The 15,754-nt window shown below is 35.7% G+C and overlaps 1 protein-coding gene across 1 annotated transcript in view; it reads left to right on the top strand.

Annotated features, from left to right (window-relative positions):
* Positions 1-8,019, top strand: part of LOC125840880 (twinkle homolog protein, chloroplastic/mitochondrial) — a 39,750-nt gene extending 31,731 nt beyond the window's left edge. The window contains exons 18-21 of the mRNA XM_049519854.1: positions 5,759-5,855; positions 5,951-6,085; positions 6,157-6,224; positions 7,448-8,019. Of these exons, the coding sequence (XP_049375811.1) occupies positions 5,759-5,855; positions 5,951-6,085; positions 6,157-6,224; positions 7,448-7,496 (349 nt within the window). The 3' untranslated portion in view covers positions 7,497-8,019. The remainder of the gene's footprint in view (positions 1-5,758; positions 5,856-5,950; positions 6,086-6,156; positions 6,225-7,447) is intronic.
* Positions 8,020-15,754: the final 7,735 nt, after the last annotated feature.

Here is a 15,754-nt window from a genome sequence, read left to right as displayed (position 1 = left end):
CACACTATTTAAACCCCAAGCTTTGACGGAATAATCAAACTGTGCAATTCTTAGAAAACCTTTTCTCCTATTTGTCTTATTGTTAAAACACTTAAGCTTTTGGTAGTTATTGAATCGAGTGAACTAAATTGAAGGGACTGCTTGTGAGGTTTTGATGGACTGGGGTTTGTACCGCTCTCTGGTCTCCCGATTTTGCTTCATGAATTTTTAAGAGCTAGATGGAGTTGGATGCAGTCATGTAAAATCTAGGTGAAGTAGGGTTTGGCTCTTCAGATGGCTAAGGCGAGGCAAGGTGGAAGAAGCAGCTGCTTCTTGGATAGAAGCGTGAAGCATTCCCGTTTTTCTTTATTTTGTTTCTTATAGAAATATTGACTTTTAGTTGGAACAGTGGTGTTAAGGAGTAGAGAGAGAAGGCTCCCAGGCACTACCCCCAAGGTAATTTCTTAGAGCCGATTTTCAAGCTGGGGTCCTGAATCCGGTGGACTTCTGATCACTGGAAAATATCTTTCCATCCTTTCTACCATTCTTCCTATTTTTCCCTCATTTACAGCAACCAAAATTCGATGGGGGAGAACAGAATGTATTTTGCGGTGGGGTCGGAACCTTGGTACGACTGGGTGGAACAAAGCCGTAATCTGATGAGAAGAACGACATTCAACAAGAAAACCATGGAGTGGATTTGTTACTTCCTACAGGAAACTTCAAGGGTTAAAGAAGCACAGACGAGGAGATGAAAACTTAAGGAGCATTATGCACTATTTTTCTGTTCAAGGGAAAACAACAATTTCAGCAGATTTATAAGTATTTTTTCGGTACAAGGAGACAACAGATCTGTCATTATTATCCCTGAAGTGACATTAAAGGCTTGATATAGGGATATCACGTTTAAGATCAACAAATTCATCAAAAAGATACAAGTCCGACCGGAAGACAGACCCAGAAATTCCATATGCTGAAACTGTCAGAACCAGTAAATGGCAATCGAAGGGGGCAAACGGAACATTGATCAGTACAAGCGACAATAAAATCACCATAACTGAGGGGAAAGCATCGGCTGAGAGCGATAACATGGGCAGATGTGTGGTCAGTCATTTTAACAGTGATTTGAATGAAAAACCAACACTATCAGATATAAGAAGGTGGTTGGTGTCTACTTGAAAGAACGCATTCAGGGTGAACATTTACGAAATGGCTGACAGTCAATTTTTGTTTAAGTTCTTAACAAAATACATGGTGGAACATGTTCTTCAAGGGGAGTGGAGCTGGAAAAAAGAAAAAATCTACTTGGAGTGGTGGGCTCCAGTCGCTGGATGCTGTTTGAATGGATGACAAAGAGAATGAACTATGGTCAAAGCTATGGGTCTCTTCACTTTTGGTCAGATAGATATCTAAAGCCATCAGAGAGCAGTGTGGAGGATGGTTAAAAATGGAGGAGACATCTCCGGAAAACCATCTTCAATGGGCAAGATTAAAAGTGAAGGGAGACAGTAGCAGCATTCCAAAGGAGGTGAAGATTGAGGAAAAAGGGTTAATTTTTATTGGAAGATGAGAAAAACAAGTCTCTGGCTACTCTGGAAGAGATAGAGCAAGGTGAGAGGGTGCTTTCTGATGAAGAACAAGCAGAAATAGAGAGGAATTTTATCAAGAGGTAACTGGAAAAAGTGGAAAAGTTTGAAGAATTATATTGCTGATAAAATCCCAGAGTTTTGTGGATCGAACAAGGAAACAAGAAACACAAAAAAATATCATTAGCTGGCTAAGGCTTAGAGAAGGTTCAAAAATATTGACAAAATGTTAGCACTCCTTGGCTCCTAAAGGCTTACAATAGTAGTTATTTGCAGCATCTCATTCCAGTAGTAGTTATTTCCTTGAAGTAGTTATTTGTAGTTTTGGACTCCAGTGATGTTAGGAAACCGTGTCCTAGTTTCTAGGGGTAGTTATCTTATCAGTATTGTATTTAAACTCTATGTTTATCATATGAAATCTAAGCAGAAACTTATTCCAGTTTGAGTACTTTAACTCATGAGATTGCAACTTCTCTTTTAACGAACCAGCACCGTAGGTCGTGGGAAGAAAACGTCAGATTCATTTTGTAACTAGATCCATATCAGGGGATCATAACAACTTGGTATCAGAGACGGAAGTTATGGGAAACCAAAATACCAAGGAGGTCTTGGCATTAAGAACCTTGCAGCCCACAACAAAAGTATGATGATGAAGTGGCTTTGGAGATACAACTTGGAAAACGCAGGGATCTGGAAAGAGGTCATCATAGCTAAGCATGGAAGGCTGAATCACTGGTGCTCAAATATTACTACACTTCCTTACGGAGTGGGACTGTGGAAGAGTATTAGGATGTTGTGGGATACATTTGATCAGAACGCTTACTTTGAATTGGGCAATGGTTTACTCCTAAAATTTTGGACAGACAAATGGCTTGGAAATACCACTCTTCAGGAGGATTTCCCGGATCTGTTTAGAATTGCTCAAGATCCCAATTCTGTTATTGCTAATAGAGAAGGGATCAATCGGGATCTGAGATTTAGAAGGAATATGCACAATTGGGAAGTGAATGATCTGGTAGACCTTTTTGCTAGACTACAACATTGTCACATTAATCTCCAGGCAGCTGATAAGCTCAAATGGGGACACCAGAAAGGAGTTTATACAGTCAAGGAAGGGTATCAACAATTGTGCTCTAGAAACCCCGTGATAGCTAATTGGCCCTGGAAACTCATTTGGAGGACCAAGCTACCACCTAAGGTAGTTTTTTTTACCTGGATAGCTCTGTATGAGGCATGTCTCACCCAAAACAACATAAAGAACAGAAAAATTCAGTTCCCAAAATGTTCAAGCCCCACACCATGCAAAGCGATGCCAGGTATTTAAGTGGAGAAGGGTAGAGGGGCGGGCCCATTATCCACCGAGTTTAGAAGGCTGTGATTGGTCCAAAGGGCGGGTCACAGACGGATTTCTCGGTTATCAAAAAAAAAAAAAAAAAAAAAATTCAGTTCCCAAACAGATGCTATATGTGCAAAAAAGAGGCTGAAACCCCCTGACACCTTCTTCTTCATTGTGAGGTGGCCTCAGAATTATGGAGCATGTTTTTTTGTCTCTCTGGCATCAATTGGACCACACCCCTCACTGTTAAGGATGCATATGAGAGTTGGAGTCTATGGAAAGTTGACAAAACCATAAGAAGATCTGGATTATGATACCTACTTGTATTTTTTGGTGTATTTGGTTGGAGAGGAACAAGAGATGTTTTGATGGAGAGTCAACTGCTTTGAGCATTTTGAAGACTAGGTGCATTGAAAATTTGTTTAGATGGTCCAACTTGTATCCTGCTGTTAATGCAGAACAACTTCAGGATTTTACCAACTCATTAGCTCTGGCTTAGATAGTTTGTATAGTTAGCCAGAGATATTTTTGTAAGCTCAAATGCCATATCTTGTAAATTTTGCATCTTCTTGATGCTGTTATTAATACCACTTATTTTATAAAAAAAAGTTATGGGAAACCAAATCCGACGACAACTAGCACAGTTGGTGAACTTGTTCCAAGAAAAACCTGCAGCCAATCTAGCCAGACAAGAAGCCATAAATGCTCACTTGGATACAATCACCAAGGGTTTAGCAAATTTGAAGATCAATTCTGAATCAACTGAAATATACCAGTCATAATCGAGGTTGGAAGGGTAAAACTACTGTGGCAGGAGGGTCAGGATCAGAAACTGGAGGAAGTTCTATCATTCCTAGATATACAAGGTTGGGTTTTACTCTATTTAATGACCCCTTGGGATGGCTGAACAGGTGCGAGCATTTCTTTCGCACTAGCAAACACTAGAAGAAGAAAAAGTTGGACTGCCAACATTATTATGTCCTTTTTACCTACAACTGCAGCATTGGAGAGAAGTTGAATTTCATAAGGGATATGTTCTTGTTGGATGGTAATGCCATTAAAAGGAATATACAATACATCTCTTAAAATTGGAAGTGGTCATTAATGGTAAAAATCAGGGGGTTTCGGAGAGAAAAAACTGAAATTATACAGGAAGAGCCTACTGGTTAAATTGACTGTGGAGATGCAAGGGTGGTCATGAAATCTGGGAAAGGTTGATTGATTTTATCTGTGGCAAGATGGATGGTTGAAGACAATCCCACACGATTAAGAGTAACAGGGGGAGTCAGGAAAGGGTTAAGTGTACTGTGGGGTGGGGAGTGGGGGAGATTTTTTACAACATCCTGATCCAGAAGTGGGAAATGAGGCCAGAACTAAATTTTGGTCAGACATCTGATTGGTAATACAAGTTTGAAGAACTGTTTTCCAGATATTTTTAGGCTTTAGCTGCTCTATGGTTAAGGATGGCTACATCTCTGAGTTTTCCATTCAAATTCTGGTTGGCAATTACAGTTCAGAAGGAATCTAATTGACTGAGATTGGAAGGTTTCTGTCAACTGTTTCAACAATTGGTTTCAGTTTCAATTGTTCAAAACAAAGAGAATTGCTCTATTGCAGGTGCTCCAGATAGTATTCGGTGTTGTTTCTAAATGTTATTGGTATGGGTGATGCCTATGAAGATTAAGAGCTTACTAGAATGCTGGCAAAGCCAAAGGATTTCAAGACGTCTGAAGCAAATTTGGAAGACCATACCCATATGCATTTTCTGGACCATTTGGCTGCAAAGAAATAAAGCTTACTTCGAAGGAAAAAGCAGACATATTTCTAGAATTAAGAATAAATATTTGCATAACTTATATTTTTAATGTAATAGTAGTATGTTGGATAGGTTGGATGACTTGGATCAGTTTGACTATTTGAGTTTGTTAGGAGAGATCACATGACAGATTGATGGTATGATGTGTAGAAGGTTGTTGAGTCCTGCACTATCTTGTGTCAGCTTGGTACTTCATATGTAAATCTTGACCTTAATGAAGAGAAAGATTCTAAACATGAATTTCGCAGGAAATGTTATAGGTGGGAGTGGCAGGGAAGTAAGGGTTGGGGAGTAGGAGGGGATGAAACTTACCCTCCAGTTGGATTGGGCGTCAATTCCACAATCCTCATTTGGTTGGCAAATCCCATCCTGTTGCTTCATTTCATTAGAAACAGAGAATAATTTTCAATACCCTGGGCCTTGACCCTGTTCAGCACTTGGCTATCAACTGACCCCTTGGCACTTTCAAACTGTTGTAGTGTCGCCTGCAATCTATATAATTCTTGCTTTTGAAATTTGTTCTGTAGATTTGTCCTGCTCTTTAGGAATTTTGACTTGTATCTCAAGCACCAGTTTTTTCTACAATGTTGTTGGTTGGCCTTTCTTCTTCGGCATCTTCTTCTCAAGAGGAAACTCTTACTTCCTTAGATCTCGAGCACTCATTTTTCTCCACATAGATTGATTACCCTTGTCAACCCTGAAGGCTGAAATTTTTGTAAGTTCAGGATTCTTGGTTATATCCCCTTTTCAAGATATTACCTACAGAAATATTCAACTTGGTGAAGCTTGTTCTTGTCCAGCTCTTCATTATGATAACATCCTTGGGTTGCTCTCTTACCTATTGTTTCATTTCTTTACTATGTTTCGCTCTTGAAATTAGTATGAGTTCTCTTTGTGCTTGAAACATTGAAATTGTAGTTGTAATGTTCCATGTTCATTACCATTCAGTTTTCTCCAATATTGGGATCTCTTGGAACATGGTCTCTTTCGTTGGGACTTGTTGGAGTTGGGTCATTTATAACCATTCATTTAACTTTTCAGGACCGAAACAGAGTATGTCAGCCAGATGCTGACGAAGATAAAACGGTTTGCACAACACCATTCCTGTCATGTTTGGTTTGTTGCACATCCGAGACAGGTTGAATGACTTAAATTGTTGTGTTACTGCTGTTTTGTTGCCTTTGTTCTTATTCAATTCGATAATATCAATGACCATCAAATATGTTTTGCCAGTTGCATCATTGGGTAGGAGGTCCTCCAAATCTGTACGATATTAGTGGAAGTGCACACTTCATAAACAAATGTGACAATGGTATTGTTATTCATCGAAACAGAGACCCTTCAGCTGGCCCCGTGGATCAAGTGCAGGTTTGTTTTGCTTAGTAAGATCATTAGTTGTTTACCTTAGATATTTTACTAAAAGTTCTTTTATACTCTAGGTTTGTGTAAGAAAGGTACGGAATAAAGTTAGTGGAACAATTGGTGATGCCTTCTTATCATATGACAGGTACTTGATATTTTCAATGCAAACTCCCCAAACATTTTATGAAGTCTTTATGTTATTATTTCTTCTTACAACATGCCGTGTACTCAGAACTCATAGTGAAACTAGATCTGTTTATATTTTTAACGGAAAAGGGTCAAAATTGCCCCTGAACTATGCGAAAGAGACCACTTATACCCTTCGTTACATTTTGGGATAAAAAAAGCCCCTGCTGTTATCCTAAGAGACCACAAATACCCTCAAGAGTTAACATCCCAAAATTTTATTGACATGGCAAGCCATGTGGGACTAATCCTTCCACTTAGCGTTGCCAACTAGGATTCACTACAAAGGAACTAGACCTATAGCGGCGACAACAATTGCCACAAAAGCCAAGAAAATCGTCACTAAAAGTTTTTAACTTTAAATTTTAATTTTGTGTTTTTTTTCTTCATTGTTTTTAAAAAAACAAAAAATGATATCGATTAAGTAGGAGTTTGAAGACACTGTATGTTTTATTTTTATGTCATGTAAATTTATAAAATGTACAATGATGCATTATATAGTAGGAGATTTGAATCGAGAAGTAATTTTGATGATTTTTCGTAATAATATTGGATGTTTTTAATATTGATATTGCAAGTTATTTATTTTAGAAAATTAGGTTGCAATCAAAAATTAATTATCATATTTTTTTGTTGAAAAAATAGGTTTTACTAGCGAATGGTTGTTGGAGCGTTAGTCGCCACTAAAAATCACTCATAACCTTTAGTGGCAATATTTTGAGAATTTTCTTAGCTGGCAATGCTTAGGTGGAGGGATTAGTCCCATGTGGCTTGCCACGTCACTAAAAATTTAGGGTGTTAACTCTTGAGGGTATTTATGGTCTCCTGGGATAACGGCGGGGGTATTTTTGATCCCAAAATGTAATAGAGGGTATAAGTGGTCTATTTCGCATAGTTCAGGGGCAATTTTGACCCTTTTCCGTATTTTTAATCTCATAGCTAATTTACTTTTGAGGAGTTTTTGTTTTTCCTTTTTTTTTTTTTAACTACAAAATAAGGATGTTTCTAAGAGTGCGGGAATTGGTGTACATTAACACCCTTTTTTTCAAATAAAAAGAAACATTGCTTTGATATTTTTTGACTTAGCCCTAGAAATTCAGCTACCCATAAAAGAAAAATCTATTCAGAATAACAACTTGCTGAAGCGTTAGATGGTGATACTTGCCTCTCTCTATTTTGCAGGGTTACTGGTGAATTCATGGACATTGATGAGCACCCAAGGAAAGGCTAGCTAGCTAATTCTGGATATTCTTCCTTTGTACATAAGGGGAATGATACTCGACTTTTGATGACTGATCACAGTGCTCCTAGAAGAAGTTTGGAGCCATATTGTGTGGAAAATCAGGCAGAAAAATCTCAGTGGTTGGCATACATATGTGTGGTGGAGGCGTGGAGCATTGTGCCTAGTGAAGTTCTTCGCTTTAGCGGCTCTTGTAAGATAAGGTAACAAGCAACTATTAAGCTTAGAACATCCATTTTCTTAGGGCGGCGGTGTTGGAAGCTTTAAAATTTACCTCTTGTTGAATTGTTCAGTAAGTGTGCTTGATTCCTGGCAGATTAAATTAGTCTGATAGTGCTTAGGTGATCAAATGTCATGTTCTCAAGTTACACTTGTTTTAGTGGTGGCTTATTGGTTCTGTTAAGTTGTAAAATTAATTGGGTTGATCCCAATAGGAAATATTAATGATTGATTGTAGGCATCCTTCTCTCACAGATATTATTGGCTTTGCCTATGTATTCACTATATTAATATTGTATTTGTTTTTCTAGTCTAGCCAATTATGTTGTTGTAGGTAAACGTTAGCTCCTTTTTGCTTTGGGCTTCTTACTCAACTACACAGGTGAAAAAAAGTTCATGCCTAATGTATTCATATGGTATAAATAGCTATATAATATAATTGTGTATATATGATGCATAATATGTTTTAGTAATTTACCACACAGTTATACAATTTTATACATTGCAACAGTTCATCTTCCTCATGAGTTGATTTTTTTTTCAATCCCGATAAGCTCAACTCTTAAAACAATTTCAAATATTAGATATGAGCTTTTTTCGATGTTTCAATTCTTTTGTTATATTATTCACTTAAAATGATTTGTGTGTGGCAAGTTAAATTTCAAAATTTGACCTTGGGAGCTTTTCAACTGCGGATTGTAATAGACATTCAACTCAACCTCTTCTAGACGGTCTCAAATTATAAATATGAATTCCTCTTGATATTTCGTATTTATGATATACTAGTCCCTACGATTTCAAAAAGGAGTCTGGAAGAAATTTGTAGATAGACAGCAAAAGCCTAAAATGTCACAAGATTGATACTTCCATTTAGTTACTTTTCAGGGTTCTGTTTTTACGCATTAAACACACTTATTATTCTATTCTATACTATACTATCCATTTTATTTAAAGTTGATTAAATTTCTTTATAGGATCGTGCATGCACCTACTTTATTTTGACTAGATACACAAAATACTTGCTACTCATTCTCAATTGTATAGAAATTATTTTAACACAAACAAAAGTAAGAAAATTCATTTATCTTTACAATTTTTTTAACAAAATTTCTAAAAATCTAGTTTAAATAGGTGCAAGAGCTTCTAACAAAGTATAGAAAGAAGAAAGATAAAACAACATAAAAAAAAATAGACACAACTACCACTTGAGGTCGGAGTAAGTAGAAGAGTAACCGTCATCCTCAAACTTCAATCAAGTTGAAACAGACTAACACCAAGTTGAAATAGATCTACACTCAGATTGATTAAGTAGAAAAGTAACCGTCATCCCTATTATTATTATTATTATTAGTCCATGAAAAAAATAAGACTTATTCAACACTAATTAAAAACAATAGTTTGCATTATTTTTCATTTCCTTAGAAGAGGATAGCAATCCCAAGAGATTCAATGTACAAGTTTCATAAGCTACTTTCCAAGCCACCTAGACCTATATACTAAATTATTTGTTTCTACTTTTTTCTAGACAAGAATTGAAATAGAAGGCGTGGGAGCCTAAACAATTTTGTAAGGTCCCCCCCCCCTCCCCCCTCAACACTTTACCAAAGAAAAGTTTCTTCTGGGTAAGGTGTGGGGAGTGTGGTGTTCCCCACACCTTTATCGTTTTAATTTCTTTCATTTCTTTTAGGTGTCTTTTAGAATTTTTGATAATAAGAAGTTATTCTTGTACTCCCTTTTTCATCATCACATAGGAGTCCTTTTTTCTTTCACAGTTGTGATATCTTAACACAAATTAAAATACAACTAATCACTTTAATTGAAATTTGTGTTAAAGAAAGTAACGAGCAGAACAGAGAAATATATTGAAGGAAAAGAAAACTTTTAATTGCTGGAGAGCTTTAAACCAACTTACAGTAGGACTCTTAAATAGATAACCAAACAACAAAATACCTTCTAGGACACCTAAAGAAAAGGAAATAACTTAACCACAAACAATAACCGGAAACCTAAAAGTTAGGACCTGCTAAAGACGTGAGAAACATGTAGAAAGTAAATGTCTCAACTAACAACTGTAACAAAGAATTAACAGTTAAATAAAATTCTTGACATTCCCTCCCTTAAAGTGAAAGACTCTCAGTTTAATTTCCTGAAGATGCATCCATAAAAGTACAAACTCCAAGTGATTCCCTAAGCTTCACAAACTGTGCATATTTGAAGGATTTAGTAAATATGTCAGCGACCTGCTGGTCTTCACTTATGCAATACATAAGATCAATCACTCCATCTTCAGTAAGATTTCTTAAGAAATGAAACCTTACATCAATATGCTTGCTTCTCCCGTGTAAAACTAGATTTTTGGACAACTTTATAGCTGAATGTTGTCACAATAAATTATTGTTGCTTTATGGTGTTTGAAATTTAGCTCAATAAGAATATTTCTTTGCCAAATGTCTTGCGAGACACATGTTGTAGCTGCAAGAAATTCAGCTTCAGTTGTTGACAAAGTGACGATTGGCTGCTTCTTTGATGGCCATGAGACTGCACCTGAACTCAGCATGAACGCATAGCCTGAAGTATTCTTCCTATCATCCAAGTCTCTAGCATAATCACTATCATAAAACCTAATGAACTCTGTCTTTTCTCCATTTCTGTAGAATAATCCAAAGTCTACAGTACCTTTTAAGTATCAAAAACTTCTTTTTATAGCCAACAAGATTTTTTTTTTGGATTCTCCATGAATCTGCTAATGAGACCTACGTTGTGTGTGATATCTGGCCTTGTTGTTGTCAAATACATCAGACTTTTCACAATTTGTTTTAAAAAGGTTTCATCGATCCTTTTTCCTCCAACATCCTTTATAAGATTCAAGCCAACTTCTGATGGTGAAGTCACAGGATTACAATTGCTCATTTGAAAACTGTCCAAAATTTCTCGCACATGCTTCTTTTGAGAAATAAATATTCCATCAACTGATTTCACTATTTCTATGCCAAGAAAGTAACACTTTTCAAGATCAGTCATATCAAACTCAAGCATCATAGACCTTTAAACTTTTCAAACATGACTCGATTATTTCCTGTATAAATCAAATTATCTACATATAAGCACACAATCGACATTTTCCCTCCATCTTCACACTTTGTATACAGAGTATCCTCATACACACATTTCCGAAAATCTTCTTTTGAAAATAAGCATATATATGACTATACCAAACTCTAGGTGCTTGTTTTAATTCGTAAAGAGCTTTCTTTAGTCTACAAACTTTATACTCTTCATTAATCTTAACATAACCAGGATATTGTTCCGTAAATACATGTTCTTGTACGTCTCCATGTAGAAAAGCGGACTTCACATCCAATTGATGGATAGGCCATGAATTTTAGTCAATGCAATCACGAATCTAATCATATCAAGTCTGACAACAGGAGAAAACACTTCTCTGTAATTCACTCCAAACTCTTGCTTGTAGCCTTTCACCACCAACCGTGCCTTGTATTTGTCGATCTCCTCATTCTCCTTCAGTTTAGTTTTATAGACCTATTTTACTCTACTCATTTTGTGTCCTTCTGGTAGATCAACAATCTCACATGAGTCATTTTTTATGGCTGCAATTTCATCATCCATTGCCTTTTGTCATTTTTCTTTTTTTACAGTACTTTCAAAAGTTGTTGGATCACAATCTGAAAATAGAGCAAAATGAGTGAAAAGATCTTCAGATTGATCAATTCTTTTTACCTTGTAATCTGTCATTCATGTTGGCCTTCTTCGAGCATGAGGGGCACATGAATCGGCTACAGTTTCTCTCTGCTCATTCATAACAGGTGAAGTTTTAAAACTTCTAGGATTGCTATCTTGAGCATTTTCAAGGACTACTAGTGCTAGAACTTGTTGTTAAGGCTGAATTGCTTCTTCACCATTTTCTCCATCAAGGCATCCTGGAATTTGTTCTCCCATGACATTTTTGTTCCACGACCAAAAATGATTTTCATCAAAGACGACATCTCGGCTAACTAATATTTTGATTGATCATCACCAACACCGAAAAAATACATTTCTCTCCCTTATCGTCAAACTTTTTTTCCTTTTGATCTGGAATATGGGCATATGCAATGCACCCAAAGATTCTGAAGTGATCTACGGTTGGTTGTTATCCGCTCCATGCTTCCTCCAGAGTCATATTTTTAACTGTAAATGTGGGGCATCTATTCGAGATATGAATAGTCCAATTGACTGGTTCAGGCCAAAAGCTTCTTGAACCACCGTTGCTGGTCAAAATACTCCGCACCATGTTCATGATAGTGCGATTTTTCCTCTCACATACTTCATTTTGCTTGGGCGAGTAGACTGTTCTAAGTTGCCTTTTGATACCATGAAGGTCACAAAAATTTACAAATTCATGTGAGTTATATTCTTCCCCACGATCTGAACACAGAGCTTTTATTAAGCTACTGATCTCTTTTTCAACAAGCACTTTGAAGCTTTTAAAAGCTTCAGATTTCACCTGCAAAAAGTATACCCAATTTTTTCGAGTAAAATTATCAATAAGGTAATTATATAGCTATTACCTCCATTAGAAGATGGTGTTATCGGTCCACAATATCAAAAAAGACAAGTTCTCGTTCCTTCTTTTCTCTCCATGTACCCCTTTGTGGAAAAGAGTTGCGAGACTGCTTGCTAACAACACACTCTCGCCAATTTCAGATTGAGCTGAAATTAGAGGAAGACCAATCATCATATTCTTCTGTTGCAAGGTCTTTAATCCAACGAAGTTAAGATGCTCAGAATGAAAATGCCACCGTCAAGCATCATCTCCTTGTTTTTCTAAGAAGCATAATTTTTGTATATTATTGAGATTGAGAGGAAACATTTTGTTTGCAGTCATTTTAACTTGAGCAATTAAGCCTAAATTGTCATTTTGAATCCGACAAATTCCATTTGTAATGACAATTTCACACCTCTTCTCTCGCAATTGACCAAGTCTCAACAGATTTGACTTCAACTCAGGAACATAAAGGACATAAGAAATTATTTGAGAAATATCCCTTTTAGTTCGAATGCTTACCTTTACTTTTCCATGACTGAAACTTTTGAGTCATTCCTAAACTTCATAAAATCTCGATATGACTCATTTAATGTGGAGAAAGCTGACTTGTTTTCGCACGTATAACTGTTGCAATCAGTGTCTAAGTACCATATATTCTGCTGAATTTCCTCCGTCACTTGTTCCTTCTCTTGATAGACCATTAATAAAGAGATCGCTTCTTCCCTTACTGTAAAATTGGACTGCCTTCCACTATCTCTATTCAAGTTAGTTCTGCATTCTGATTTATAATGGCCATACCTTTGACATCTATAACATTCAACCTTTGACTTGTCTACTAATTTTGGCTTATTGTTGTTATCACAACTTCTTTGCCTTCCTTGAGAATTTGAAGAATTTTTTTCAAATTTTTGTTGCGAGTGCCTCCCACCACCAAAATTGTTTCCTTTCCCTCTTCCTCTTCCGCGGCCACCACCTTTTGAAGAGTGCTAGTTGGATAAGAGTTGAAGAGCTTGTTCCTTGCTGGTTTGTCGATTCATTTTCTGCTCATGAATCAACAGTGAACTTTGCAATTCATTAATGGAAAGTTCATTGGTTTCTTTTGATTCCTCAATTGAACAAACAACATAGTTGAATTTCGACGACATGAAGCGAAGGATCTTTTCAATAATAGTGACATCTTCCAGCTTCTCACCATGTATCCGCATCTTATTTGCTATTGCCATCGTCCTCGAAAAGTACTCTGAAACTGATTCTCTCATCTTTATTTGTAGAGTCTCAAAATTAGCACGAAAAGATTTGCAATAGTGCCATTTTGGTCTTTGTTGTTCCCTTATACTTCTTCTTCAAGGAATCTCATATTTTAGAAGTATCCTTGCAAAGAATAGTTTCTAGTATCGAGAGATCAAAAGCTTGGAAACAATAATTCCTTACTTTGAGATCTTTCAATCTTAGACCATCCAACTCTGCTTTTTGTGCTTCCGACAAAGCAATACCAGTAGTTGGCTCTTGCACGCCAATATTGACAACTGACCAAAACTCCTTGGATCTAAGGAAATTCTCCATCCACATGCTCCAATGGTCGTAATGACCATCGAAGCATGCATGGAATAATGGATTGAACAAAACTTTTAGATGTCTACAATAGTACTTAAAGAAAAAAAAACTTCAATAAGTAGTGCCCAACAGTCACACTCGATTTGAGGAACTCTTAACCTGGCTCTGATACCAAATGTTAAGAAAGTAACGAGTAGAATAGAGAAATATATTGAAGGAAAATAAAACTTCATACAGCTGGAGAGATTTAAATCAACTTACAGTAGAATTCTTAAATAGATAACCAAGCAACAAACTAACCTTCTAGGACTCCTAAAGAAAAAAAAAATAACTTAACCACAAACAATAATTGAAACCTAAAAGCTAGGACCTGCTAAAGACGTGAGAAACATGTAGAAAATAAATGTCTCCACTAACAACTGTAACATATAATTAACAGTTAAATAAAATTCTTGACAATTTGAGCATCTATTTTTTTTAAAAATCATCTTATTTGTTACTTCATGAAAATAGAAGATTGTGTATGTTGTTATAAAGATTATTGTGTGTATTTGTCCGTTATTTTCTATATATACCTCTTCAAGATGGTTTTTGCTATAGAAGAATCTTTGATCAAGTGTCATAAAAATTTGTTTTTATGACATTTTTTTCAATGATGAAAGTATTAGAATGAATTGAAGGAAGAACTACTAGATTAGATCAAACTAACATAATTATTTATCAATTTAAAAATTCTAAAAAAAATTCTAAATTATTATATTATTCTTTTAAATATTATTTTTGCTATTTTTGAAAATATGTTCTTATTGATATAAGAATTAATATACATTTATTACTTTCTTATGTCCCAATTTATGTGACACCCTTTCCTTATTAGTATGTCCCAAAAAGAATGTCACCGTATTATAATTAAAAGTAATTTCAACTTTTAAATATTTTTTTACCATTAATGAAACAATTTACAATCACACAAATATCTAAGAATTATTTTAGAACACAAGTTTCAAAAGTCTTCCTTTTTTTCTCAAACATCATGTCAAGTAAAACGGTGCTACATACAATGAACCGGATAGAGTATTAAATACTGTGATATACCCGAGCAAAACACGTTCACTTATCAATAAAGCTAGGTGTAGCCAAGATAATGTAACACCTCTCCATGACCTCCAATTACATTTATCATTTTATTCCCTTTTTGATATTTCTCTCTATTTCATGAATCTACTTAAAATTATTTTTATTTTTCTTATATATTTTATTTAAAAAATCATTTTTTATAATGACTCACACCACTTTATTTTTATAACTTCTATTCTAATAATATCCATTTAAGTCGTACTTTTAACTAATACATTTAATTTTTTTCATAACTCCTACTCTATAGTAATTAATTTTCATTATTCCTATATATTTCAAGTCCATAATGTTAGAAAATAGCATACACAGCGGAAGCATTCCAGAACCATACATCTTGCATGAGTATAGACAACAATCACAAATACGTATCACATACAAGGTATGCTGAAAATTAACTCAGGATTACCTCTTGAAGCGTGTGCAGATATCTTGAAGCAAATCCAACTCCAGCTCTACAGTCTTCTACAGTGATCCCAAATAACAATTGAACTCTCTCAATACTTGGGTGGGCAAGTATCGTATAGAATCTTGAATTGACTTTCTAGGTTAGAAGAATCCCTACTTATAGAGATGTCTTCCTAGTCCAAAAAGGAGAAGAAAGTATAAATCCTTATTCTTCAAGAAAACCCCAAAACTCACGTTTCTTTCTTGGAGGAAAATATACACGTTACTTTTCCTTCTTCTACTAGAAAATAGGATTCTGAGTTCTAGTTAAATTGGGCACTGGAGGGACCACAAAATTTATTACTGAGGCTTCCTATTATGGAAATAATTCCAAATAATTAATTTGAAT

This window comes from Solanum verrucosum, unplaced genomic scaffold (assembly GCF_900185275.1).
Source record: "Solanum verrucosum unplaced genomic scaffold, falcon-dt-bn FXZP01000194.1, whole genome shotgun sequence".
In the NCBI taxonomy this organism is placed as follows: domain Eukaryota; kingdom Viridiplantae; phylum Streptophyta; class Magnoliopsida; order Solanales; family Solanaceae; genus Solanum; species Solanum verrucosum.
Note: the sequence above shows the minus strand (reverse complement) of the source record. Positions and strands in the feature narration are given on the sequence as shown.